The 11,367-nt window shown below is 44.4% G+C and overlaps 1 protein-coding gene and 1 long non-coding RNA gene across 4 annotated transcripts in view; one reads left to right on the top strand and one right to left on the bottom strand.

Annotated features, from left to right (window-relative positions):
- Window positions 1-442: 442 nt before the first annotated feature.
- LOC125096387 (uncharacterized) lies at window positions 443-5,728 on the bottom strand. The gene is made up of 3 exons (XR_007126162.1): window positions 5,102-5,728; window positions 3,107-3,216; window positions 443-624 (listed from the first exon to the last, which is right to left on the bottom strand). It is a non-coding gene; the product is annotated as an uncharacterized LOC125096387 (long non-coding RNA).
- A 32-nt stretch (window positions 5,729-5,760) lies between these two features.
- WDFY2 (WD repeat and FYVE domain containing 2) overlaps window positions 5,761-11,367 on the top strand; it is a 182,860-nt gene continuing 177,253 nt past the window's right edge. The window contains exon 1 of one of the 3 annotated variants that reach the window (XR_007126161.1): window positions 5,761-6,198. Coding sequence is in view for 2 of the 3 variants with exons in the window: in XM_047723337.1 (XP_047579293.1) it covers window positions 6,062-6,198 (137 nt within the window). In the remaining variant the exon portion in view is untranslated. The remainder of the gene's footprint in view (window positions 6,199-11,367) is intronic. The other 2 variants (XM_047723337.1, XM_047723336.1) reach the window with 2 other exon arrangements.

The raw sequence follows: 11,367 nt of genomic DNA, 5'->3' as shown, positions 1-11,367 counted from the left end.
CTGCCAGGACGTCAGTGGCAGCGTTAGAAGTCTGGTCATTAACCATGACCTTCAGCCAAGGTCTTTGAGATAAAGATGATCTCACTCTTTGTTTACAGAATCACTCATTGTCCTCATGTGTGTAATTTTAGGTGGAAAATGGAACCAAAACAGGCACATGTAGAAAAATGTGGTATCCCCCAAAAGTTGCCACAAAATATAAAACATTCATTCCTCAGTAAAGTAATTGTAGTTATGTATGACCCCTAGAGACTGATTCCTTCCAAAAAGATTGCTCATTTTGCCTAGATGGCAATATATTTCACCCCTGCTTCCATCTCCATATTTTGTAGCAGCAACATTCACTCCCCATAGGCCCCATTTAACTCCTTCATACATTCTATTTAACATTAGTTGATGCAAACGATTTAGAGCAGAACTGAGCACATCCGCAGAACATGAGCATAGTCCCGACCTTTATTTTTTAAACCAAAATCTTCTCACAGCAACTGCTCTTCACTACTTTCTCAGTGACTCTCCAATGATGAAAGCAAGATTTGAGCCAAAATGAGCTCTGTCCTTGACTTCGCAAGGGTTATATCCAGCACCTCGCTTACTCCCAGCAACACAGCAGGCACTGATTTGCTGGAAGAAAGAATGAAGATAGTGTCCATGGAATTGTGAGTAGGTCTGAATTCCCTGAAGCTAAACCAAGGATTCTAACAGATTTAAAACCTGTGACTGGTAAACTGAGGAATTTAGGTTTTCATTTATCCTGTCCTGTCAGTCAACAAACATTTTTTGAGAGCTACTATATTGTGGTATGAATAGTGGATCCACTTCTTGACAAAATACACTTGGAATTCCTCTGCTTTTCTCTTGGTTTTCTAAGGAGCGGACCTAATTGGTCATAGTCCCTGCCTCTCACTTGAGCTCAGTTCAGGGCTTAGCATATGGGTGGGGTTGTGGTGGCCTGAATGTTATTAGTAAAGACAAAGCAAAGAAGGAACAGAAACAAACTCTCTTCCTCCTTCTCTCTTTTCTTTCACTATTTAACCCTGTAGCCATTTCCCTAAGGCTAGGTTCCCCTCCTACTTCATCCTAAACGGCCTTCCCTGTTCCTCTGCAGAAAATTCCAGGAGAATTAATTTTCCTCTGAAATACAGACGAACCTAACTGGTGAGAATGCAGAATGGTACAGCTACTTTTAGAAGCCATATTGGCAATTTCTTATAAAAATAAACAGACTCTGGGGCGCCTGGGTGGCTCAGTGGGTTAAAGCCTCTGCCTTTGGCTCAGGTCATGATCCCGGGGTCCTGGGATCGAGCCCCACATCGGGCTCTCTGCTCAGCGGGGAGCCTGCTTCCTCCTCTCTCTCTCTGCCTGCCTCTCTGCCTACTTGTGATCAATCTGTCAAATAAATAAATAAATAAAAATCTTAAAAAATAAAAAAATAAAAAATAAAAAAAAAAAATAAACAGACTCTTACCATATGATCAAGGACTCGGGCTCTTTGGTATTTACCCAAAGGAACTGGAAACTTAACACCCACACAAAAACCAGACATGGATATTTATAGCAGTTTTATCTATTACTGCCAAAACTTGGAAGCATCCAAGATGGCCTTCAGTAGGTGAATGGATAAACAAACTATAATACACACAGACAATGGAATATTACTCAGCACTAAAAACAAATGAACTATCAAGCCATGAAAAGACAGGGCAGAAACTCGGAAGCATATTGCTACATGAAAGAAGCCAATCTGAAAAGCCTATACACCAACTCTTATGTACTAGCAACCTTCATTCCTCATAGGCCCCGTTTAATTGCTTCATACATTCTATTTAACACTATTGGATGCAGAAGATTTAGAACAGTGTGATTCCAACTGTATGACATTCGGGAAAAGGCAAAACTATGGGGACAATGAAAAGATCAGTGATTGCCAAGGGTTTGGGGAGGAAGGGATGAACAGGCAGAGCACAGAGGATTTTGAGGGCAGTGAAACTATTCTATATGGTATTATTATCATGGATACATATCATTATACATTTGTCCAAATGCGTAGAATGTACATCACCAAGAGTGAACCTTAAACTATGGACTTTGGGTGGTAAAGACGTATCAATGCAGGTTCATTGATTGTAACAAATGTCCCACTCTGACGAGGGATGCAGATATGCAGGAGATTATGCCTATGTGAGGGCAGAGGTTATATGGGAACTCTCTTTACTTCCAGTCAATTTTACTTTGAACCTAAAACTGCTCTAAAAATATATTTAAAAACGTAGAAACAGATATATAGAGGAACCTTACTTCATACCTTTGTATACATGAAAACCTATTGTTAACCCAAGCCTGCCCAGGCTAGAGAGAATGGAAAGGAAGATTAAGGGAAAAGTTTTGCAAAGTCTTGCGCTTGCTTCTGGCACAGATGAATAGGGCAAAAAGCCACAGGCTGTGTTCTATTACTCAATGGACCACACACAAAAAAGACACTGGTCTGATCAGAAGCACTAGATGTTACCAGTGGCAGAGCAAGCAGCCTGGCTAGTTCCTCATGCTAGGGAAGAAGAAAGGGAAGAGAAGATGTGCTCCATGGTGGGAGGCCTAGCCCTCTGTACCACTCCTTACTTTTCCTGCACCCTTCTACTGGATTCCTAGGTCTGGGATTCCCAGAAAACACAAGAAACCAAGGGTCACCTGCTTTAGAATCACGAGAAACTTTATAAATATTCATATTCTCAGACCAAGCTCCCAGAAAACCAAATTCGGTCATTCAGGGATAAGGTCCAGGGCTTTGCATTTTCAAAGAGTTCCCAAGGCATTCCTATGTGCATCTAGGCTTCAGAGCCACAAAACCTTGCTGCTGAGAGGACTCCTGCTGCCAGAAAGAAAAGGAGTAATTGCACATGAGGCCTTTCTTCTGGATACCAATTATACCACCTGTTGGCTTTACCATATTGGTATTACCATCTGTCTGTTGCTTATATTCTCCCCAGGATCATCCCATCCCAGGAATTCGGGAAAGGTTCAGATTCCAGCCTTTCCATTATGCTCCAATGGAAAAGAGTTCAATTTAGACCTGTCTCTCTTTCTATTCATTCATTTGACAAATACTTACAGCATGCCTCTTAATGTGCCAGCTACTTCTTTGAGGGGCTGGAAATACAACGATGAATAAGCAGATAAGGTCCTTTCTCTCCCAATGCTTCTCTTCTACTAGAGGGAGAACTAAGAAGTAAACAAGAAACAAAGATTATTTGGGGCAGAAGTAAGGACTGGAAAACAAGACAGGGTTATATGACAGCGAGTGTTATGAAGAGGTAGGGTACATGAGAGGTAGGAGGGTAACATTTCTAAGGAGATAACAGTGGGGTGAAGACTGAATGGTGAGAAGAAAATATCTAATGGTAAACACTGCAAAGGCCACCAGCAGGAATTAGGTTAGTGTTTCTGAGATTTTTAGGTCAGGGTGTAGAGAGTACCGAATAGGAGAGGAGAGGTGAGGCTGGAGAAGCATTTTATCTCAAGTGCAATGGTAAGCCACTGTCAAATTTTAAGCAGAGGAGTAACATGATCTGGGTTATATTTTAAAACAAAATCCTCTGACCATTGTGATAAAAATGGATTGAATAGGGGCACCTGGGTGGCTCAGTGGGTTAAGCCGCTGCCTTCAGCTCAGGTCATGATCCCGGGGTCCTGGGATTGAGCCCTGCATCTCTCTGCTCAGCAGGGAGCCTGCTTCCCCTCTCTCACTCTGCCTGCCTCTCTGCCTACTTGTGATATGTGTCTGTCAAATAAATAAATAAATAAAACATTAAAAAAAGATGGATTGAATAGGTTGGCGTTGGGCTGAATGGGGGAAGGGTTCAAGAGGAGAAGCAGGGAAAGCAGTTAGGTTACTGTGGTAGTAGAGACCAGAGCATATGGTGACCTGGACTGGGGTAGAGGTGATATGAGTGGGAAAATTCAAGATCTACTTTGGAGTTAGAGCTGATAGGACTTGTTAATGGTTTGGATAGGAGTTGTGAGGAAAAGAGAAGCAAGGATGACTCTTTGGAACTTAGTTTTGAACCACTGAGTGAATGATGCAGTAGATTTAAAGATGCTGTTTGGGAATGTTTGGAACACCTATTAAACAGTCAAGTGACAAAGTGAAGTAGCATTACATATACGAGTTTGAGGTTCAGCAGTGAGGTTGGCGTAGAGATAAACAGAGTCAGGAGCATAAGAATAGTATTTCACACCATTGTGGTAGGATGAATAATGACCCCCCCAGATATGTCCATGTCCTAATCCCTGGAGCCCTAAAGGACCTTTTGTGGGTGAAGGCACTTAAAATATGTCTTTTGTGGGTCTGACACAACACTCAAGGTAGGTATTATTATTTTCCACTTAATAGATGGGGAACCTGAGGCTCAGAGAAGTGGAATGCCTTGTTTTAGGTCCCAGAACTGGAAAATACCTATTTTACTTTCAAGTGCTTTACAGAATTTCTGCAGAGACAGGAGGTGGTAAAGAGTTGCACTGTGTGCTTCAAGACAGATCCTTAGCACCACACTGCCTTGGCTGCCAAAAACCTGCCCTAGAAATGCATTTCTGTGAGGCCTGTCATGTCTTTGCCCACCTCTGGTATATTATTTTTCTGACCTCCAAAGCCCTTGCCAGCCCAATCACACCGCATGGCCACTCTTCAGCTAGTTTGTTAGCTCTGGGAGGGCTTAGTTGGGTCATCACATAACGAACGACCCCGCTTGCCAGGCCCTGTGCCAGGCACCTAACATTTATTCAATAATCACAGTAACTCTCTCCATTGTCTCTGGAGCAAGCCAGAAAGGCTGCATTACTGGGGAATGGAAAGAAGACAGGACCAGGAGCAAGGGGAGCCTGTGTTCAAGTTGTGCGGTGGTGGGTGGGGGTGGCGCATAGCCCTAACTGGGAGCTAAAGTACCCTTGGGCTAGTACCTGAGTCATTTAAGAAAACCAGAAAGATTACACTACAGATGATTTGGAAACTCCCTCGAAGACACTCGAATGAGAGATTCTCTTCTTTCTCCATCTCTAGTGCTCCACTATTATAGGCAGCAGTTTGAACTAGGGTGCAGTGACAGCCTACCTGTTCAACCCTGGGCTGCCCCTCAATTCCCTCCTTAGAGGTGAGTCGGTGCCACGACTTAGCCAATTTCCAGGGAAGCTGCCGGGCTCCGAAGCGGGCGATAGGTCATTCCAGGATAAGGGAGAGGGGGCTCCGAAAAAACTACAACTCCCAGGAACCCCTGGGAGCCTGGGCCTGGTGCATGCTGGGAGCAGCACACTGCCTCCCGCCGCAGCAGACTCATTGTTAAGGCAGCTCAGTACAGGTAACCCGTGCGCATGCCCAGTCACGTCCCAACTAGTTCAGCTTCTTTCCTTCCTGCAGGATTCTTCTCTTTCCGGCCTCGCCCAGGCGCCCTTTTCCACGCCCCACCCCGCCCCTTTTTAGGGATTTTGGAGGGGGCGAGCCTCTGGCAAGCGCGTTCCCAGGGGTGTTTACACGCGCATTCATGGGAGATTAAAAACACTGGATGTGGAAGGTGTTGAGTCTAGGAAACCGCAGATAAGGGAAGGCGCATGCGTTCCAAGGACGGTCCGACTTGGCGTCGGGAATCACAAAGGGGCGGAGCGGAAACGCGGCAGTGAGCTGACGCACGCGCATTGGGCCTCCAGCGCCCCGCCTCCTTCTTCAGGTTTTCTCTCCATCTCCACCACTCTTCCGGAAGTGCAGCCGCCCTCGCGCCCACCAGCGGCCACCCCCTGGGGAAGGCCCCGCCCCCATCGGCTCCGCCCCCCAGCTCTCCGCCCCCTCCTCCGGTGCTGGCGCCGGCTTGCAGCCCAAGTCCTGGCGGTTTCGGTGCCCCAAGCCGGGAGCGCGGAGTCGTTCCCGGAGCGGCGGCCAGGCTATGATCGCGGGTCCCCGGCGTCCCGCTCCGGTCACTCAGAGTCCCTGTCTCCGCTTGTGCCCGTACCCGAGCGGTCTCCTCAGCCCGGCCCCGCGGCGCGGTTGTCGGCGGCGCCCCCGGCGCGCCCCCTCTTCCCGATGGCGGCGGAGATCCAGCCCAAGCCGCTGACCCGCAAGCCCATCCTGCTGCAGCGGGTCGAGGGGTCCCAGGAGGTGGTGAATATGGCAGTGATCGTGCCCAAGGAGGAGGGCGTCATCAGCGTCTCGGAGGACAGGTACGGACCGCCGCCCCTTGGCCGCGAGGAGGGGCGGGACGGGCCGGCGGTCCCGGAACCCGGGTTCCGGGCTGTGCCTCCACGTCGGCGCGAGTGTAGACGTACTCCCCCAAGTTTTTATTCTAATGCGCATCCTGGTGGTGCTGGTGTCCAGCTGCGCTCTGCCGCCACTGCGTGGCTCTGGGAAGCGAGACCAGACGGTGGCGTGCGCTCTGGCCTTGCCCGGGGCGGGTGGCGCTGGCTGTGCCAGGGTGGCCCTTAGACTAACGGTGCGCGGGTCACTGGACCTTGGTCCAGCCCTAAGAACCGGAGGGGAAGAGGGTGGGGCCGCCTAGTCCTGCAGGTGTGTGCGTGGGAAGGATGCTCCGAGAGCTAGATAACTAAGGGTTTTTGAGTGTTCTGGTACAGTTCTTAGGGCTCCAGACAGAAAGTAAATGCTACTCCCTTCTCCCAGTCAGTCCCACGGAATCCAGATCTCCTGTACATCTTACACTGAATTCAACGAATATTGCAAGTTGTGAAAAGAGTGTAACTTTGGGCTCCTGCCTGGAAGGAGAGGTGCCTTCTCTTCTTTGCACTCCTTTTCTTATTTCTTCGAGCTGGAGGGGAAGCGCCCAGAACTTGGAAGGGACCACTGCTGCAAATAGCTCTCGAGTTCCTTCCCTTTGCCTGCTTCCTTTCTTTTTGCTTAATTTTGCTTAATTTGCAGAAGTGGAGCCTGTTGTTCTGCCTTTAATAATTTCCCTTGTTTTTCAGACAATAGCGTTTGCGCTTTAAGTTAATTCATTTAATATGCAGAAATTAAGCCGATGAAGCAGATTTCCATAGGAATGATGCCTGAATATAGTAATTATGGTATTTATCTGGACTTGTTTCAATAATACCAGCTAGGGTTCTAAAAATTGTAGCTCTTTGGAGGTATATGAGAAGGGGCTTTTTACCTTAAAACAGTAGTTAGGTTTTCTTAATGTAAATTCAAATTATGCTGAGGTAGAGAATTTTTTTTTCTGTGACCAGGAGAGTTGCAGGCAGGGGTAAAGTAGTAACGTGTTCATTACTGTCTTTATAGTCATTTCTGCACTTTGCATACAGTGTGGCCTAACAAAAATTTGCCTGATAGGTTTCTTTATATGATAGGTTCTTCAATAGAACTAGGATGCGTATATTAATCACCCATGCTTGTCTACATCATCCTTCATACAAATGGCCAAAATGTGCTCGAGTCATTTCCTAGATCCAGGGAGAAATTGTAAACATAGGTCAGTGGCAAGCCCTCTATAGCGAACAGAAGAAATATGTTGCCCAAATGGAGTACGTGGATTGAAAACCTTTTGAAATTCAAAGTAGTTTATGAGTGTTTAATTTTTTTTGAAGACTTTATTTATTTGACAGGCAGAGATCACAAGTAGGCAGAGAGGCAGGCAGAGAGAGAGAGGCTGAGCAGAGAGCCTGATATGGGACTCCATCCCAGGACCTTCAGATCATGACCTTAGTGGAAGGGAGAGGCTTAACCCACTGAGCCACCCAGGTCCCCCTATGGCATTGTTTCTAAAGGGATATACTAACTTTACTTTCTCAGTCTAAAACTGCTGTAGATGAAACTGCTCAACCTAACTGCTGTAGGAAATTGATAAATAAGTTTTATAAGTTAAGTAAAAGAAGGAGAACGTTAGTTAAACTTAAGCTCCTTTAATATTAGTTTTGAAACTTTTTGTTTTGGTTCATGGTTTAGTAGTAGAGGTTAGTTTTCAGAGTTTTTTGTTTTGTTTTGTTTTTTAAAAGTTCAGAGGGATTTTAGAGGTTATTTGCTTTAACTGCTTCGTTTCACGGATGAGAAAATTAAGGCAAGAGAATTTACCTGCCCAAATTCATGTAGCAGGTGGTGAAGTCAGGCCTAGCTCCTGAGTCTCCTGATTTCCATTTTAGTGTGTTTATCTTGAAGGAAACAGCTTTAGTAGGATGCATTTCAAGGTGTTTGGAGAAGCTGAAGTAGCATATATGAAAGAAACTGGAAGATAAATCTCATTTGATTACAGGACAAAAGAAATGTGACATTTACCTATATGGTAGCTTAATTCTCACTTTTCTAGTTTAAAATGTAAGTAATAAAAATTATTTTATTATAGAGTTACTGTTGAATAAATAAGGTCCACCCATAAGTCCAGAATTATTCTTTACATATGTTTTACTAATATTCAAATTGGCAAATCTGTGTTTCCATACTCACAAGTGACAACAACCTTGTTATTTAGAGCTCTGTTTTGATTATGGTTTTCATTAAAAGAGAATTGATCTCTTTCAAAATCCATCATTATGCCATTTGACATAATGCTAAAGATATGAAGATAGAATATTGATTTTCATCAAAACCTACAAAGCCATTTTCATTAACTGCTTCAACTAGAAACTAACAGTTTTCATTCCTGAACTCCAAGGTTAAATCACAAATAACGTCCTATCCTGTATGGCAGTGTCCCAGAAGTTCTTTGGAAACCTGGTTTCCCTTTTTGATTTCTGAATCCAGATAGCTTTATCTAGCCTTAGAAAACACTTAACATTTTCTATTTTATTTTATTTTATTTATTTATTTATTTTAATCTTTTTTTTTTTAATATTTTATTTATTTATTTGACAGAGAGAGATCACAAGCAGGCAGAGAGGCAGGCAGAGAGAGAGGAGGAAGCAGGCTCCCTGCTGAGCAGAGAGCCCTATGCGGGGCTCGATCCCAGGACCCTGAGATCATGACCTGAGCCGAAGGCAGCGGCTTAACCCACTGAGCCACCCAGGCGCCCCAACATTTTCTATTTTAAACAGTATTATATATACTTAGGGTCCATTCATCTTCTCCATAATTTCCCATGGTGCTATGTGTGTTTTTTTTTTTTTTATTTTTAAATTTTATTTTTTATAAACATATATTTTTATCCCTAGGGGTACACGTCTGCAAATCACCAGGTTTACACACTTCACAGCACTCACCATAGCACATACCCTCCCCAATATCCATAACCCCACCCCCCTCTCCCAACCCCCCTCCCCCCATCAACCCTCAGTTTGTTTTGTGAGATTAAGAGTCACTTATGGTTTGTCTCCCTCCCAATCCCATCTTGTTTCATTTACTCTTCTCCTACCCCCTAACCCCCCATGTTGCATCTCCTCTCCCTCATATCAGGGAGATCATATGATAGTTGTCTTTCTCCGATTGACTTATTTCGCTAAGCATGATACCCTCTAGTTCCATCCACGTCATCGCAAATGGCAAGATTTCATTTGGTGCTATGTGTGTTTTATTCATTGTAATATCTTTAGGGCCTAGCAAAGTGCCTGATGCATGCTGGGCCCCCTAAGCATTTGCTGTGCATCAGTGACTGATATATTTTTGTTATTGTTCCTGAAAGCATCTTAGCTATTGTAGGTATTTAGTTGATATTTATTGAATGACTTTTATGACAACCTATTAAAGCCCTGTGTGGACAGATGTGCACTTGTGGGAGAAGGACTGGATTGGGTGGTCTTCAGGGTGCCCTACAACTTTGAAAGTCCATGCATTGCTTCATTCATTCCATCAACAAACATTTAAGTTTTTGTTGTGTTCTGAGCTTGAGTAGACTACACTGGTGAAATGACAAGATCCTTTCAAGATACAATTTAGTGCTGGGAAGTTTTAGAAGATAATAAAACAAAACCACAACCTCCAAGATTGAGTATTGAGAAGAGAATTTTTGGAGAGGGAAGAGTGGCCAGATTCTGCAACCCTTATTGTCCCCTACATTTTATCATCTTTTGGGGGATTCTTTCACTTGGATTACCATTTTCATCCTACTGCTGCTGTCAGTAGTGGGTTGATAACATTCTAATCTTTAGGCCAAAGAGTCCATAAAAACCCTCATCCTCAGTTTACCTTAGCACAGTTAGGACAGCCTGGAACTTTACTAGAGACCAAGGAAGGAAATATAAGGGAACATAAGAAGTATGAAAAACAATCTGATTTCAAAGATTAGATTTCTGGTGATATCAGTTCCCAGTTCTTGGAACTGCCTGGCCATTTCTGTGTCTTTGATTTGCATATAGTTGGATTCTGGATTCTGTCTCTGGGAGACACACCCACCTTTGGTACTTTGGGTTCCTCATGTACAAGCTGCCTTGTGGACTGTCTTTTCTGAGTGGATGCCATCTTATTATCATTCTTTGCTTAGCTTGATTATAGTTGACACTGACATCTAGTCTGTAGCTTCCTGGGAGCTTCCTTGTCCTGTGATGGCTTCTTCCCCAGTGATGAAGGCCAGGAGAGACCTCTCTCTAAGTGGGACCCAGCCCCATCTAGACATCTACATTTATATATTCTTTATATGCATATTTTAACAGAAATCAACAGTCTTGGCATTCATACAGAGAGTTTTAGTAACTCTGGGTTGTTACTAGTGGGCAGTTAAAGAAAATTCTTCCTTTGCCAGGAGTCTGTACCTTCACAGTAGGTAAAGGGGCGGGGGGGCGCAGTCCGTTTTTATCTCAGTATAAAGAGATGTGCTGAAGACAGGTACAAACGTCATCGTCTGGGGTTACTGAAGAATCTCTGCTTGTGGTGATTAGAGAAAAGGAGTGCTTCTACAGGTGGATCTTGCAGGATGACTAGGAGTTCATGTGAAAAAGTGAGGGTAAAGGAAAGAGCATTGTAGGTAGAGGAGGAAAAGAAAACTCCCATTCACTGAGAAGCACTAAAATGGACTGGTTAAGAGTATAGATTCAGCAGCCAGTCAGCTTGAATTCAGAACTCAATTCTGAGTGATTTGAGGACTCTGGAAAATTAGTGTCTCCAGAGAAGTGACTATGAGTGAAAGTTTCTAAAACCTCTAGGCACAAGAATTTGAAATTCTTTTCTGGATAAAAAGATCCAGGGCTGTGGTGGTGGGGTATTGGGGAGGAGACTCTGATCTTTGATGGGTGGTTGGAGGAGGCACTGTTGGGGATGAGTGTAATGGAGAAGGGAGTGTGGGGGGATGACCATCTTATATTTCAATTTTGTTCAGGACCAATTTATGCAACATAGTGTTCCCTGTGATCCCTAAGGGCAGACAGAACCCCTCCCCCCTCCCATGGTAAAAGAGTGAGATTTTTTATCTACCAATGAGGAGCTCTGATCCCTAGTGCCTAGCACAAGGCGGTATATAT

This window comes from Lutra lutra, chromosome 3 (assembly GCF_902655055.1).
Source record: "Lutra lutra chromosome 3, mLutLut1.2, whole genome shotgun sequence".
In the NCBI taxonomy this organism is placed as follows: Eukaryota; Metazoa; Chordata; class Mammalia; order Carnivora; family Mustelidae; genus Lutra; species Lutra lutra.
This window is presented reverse-complemented; position numbering and strand designations above follow the sequence as displayed.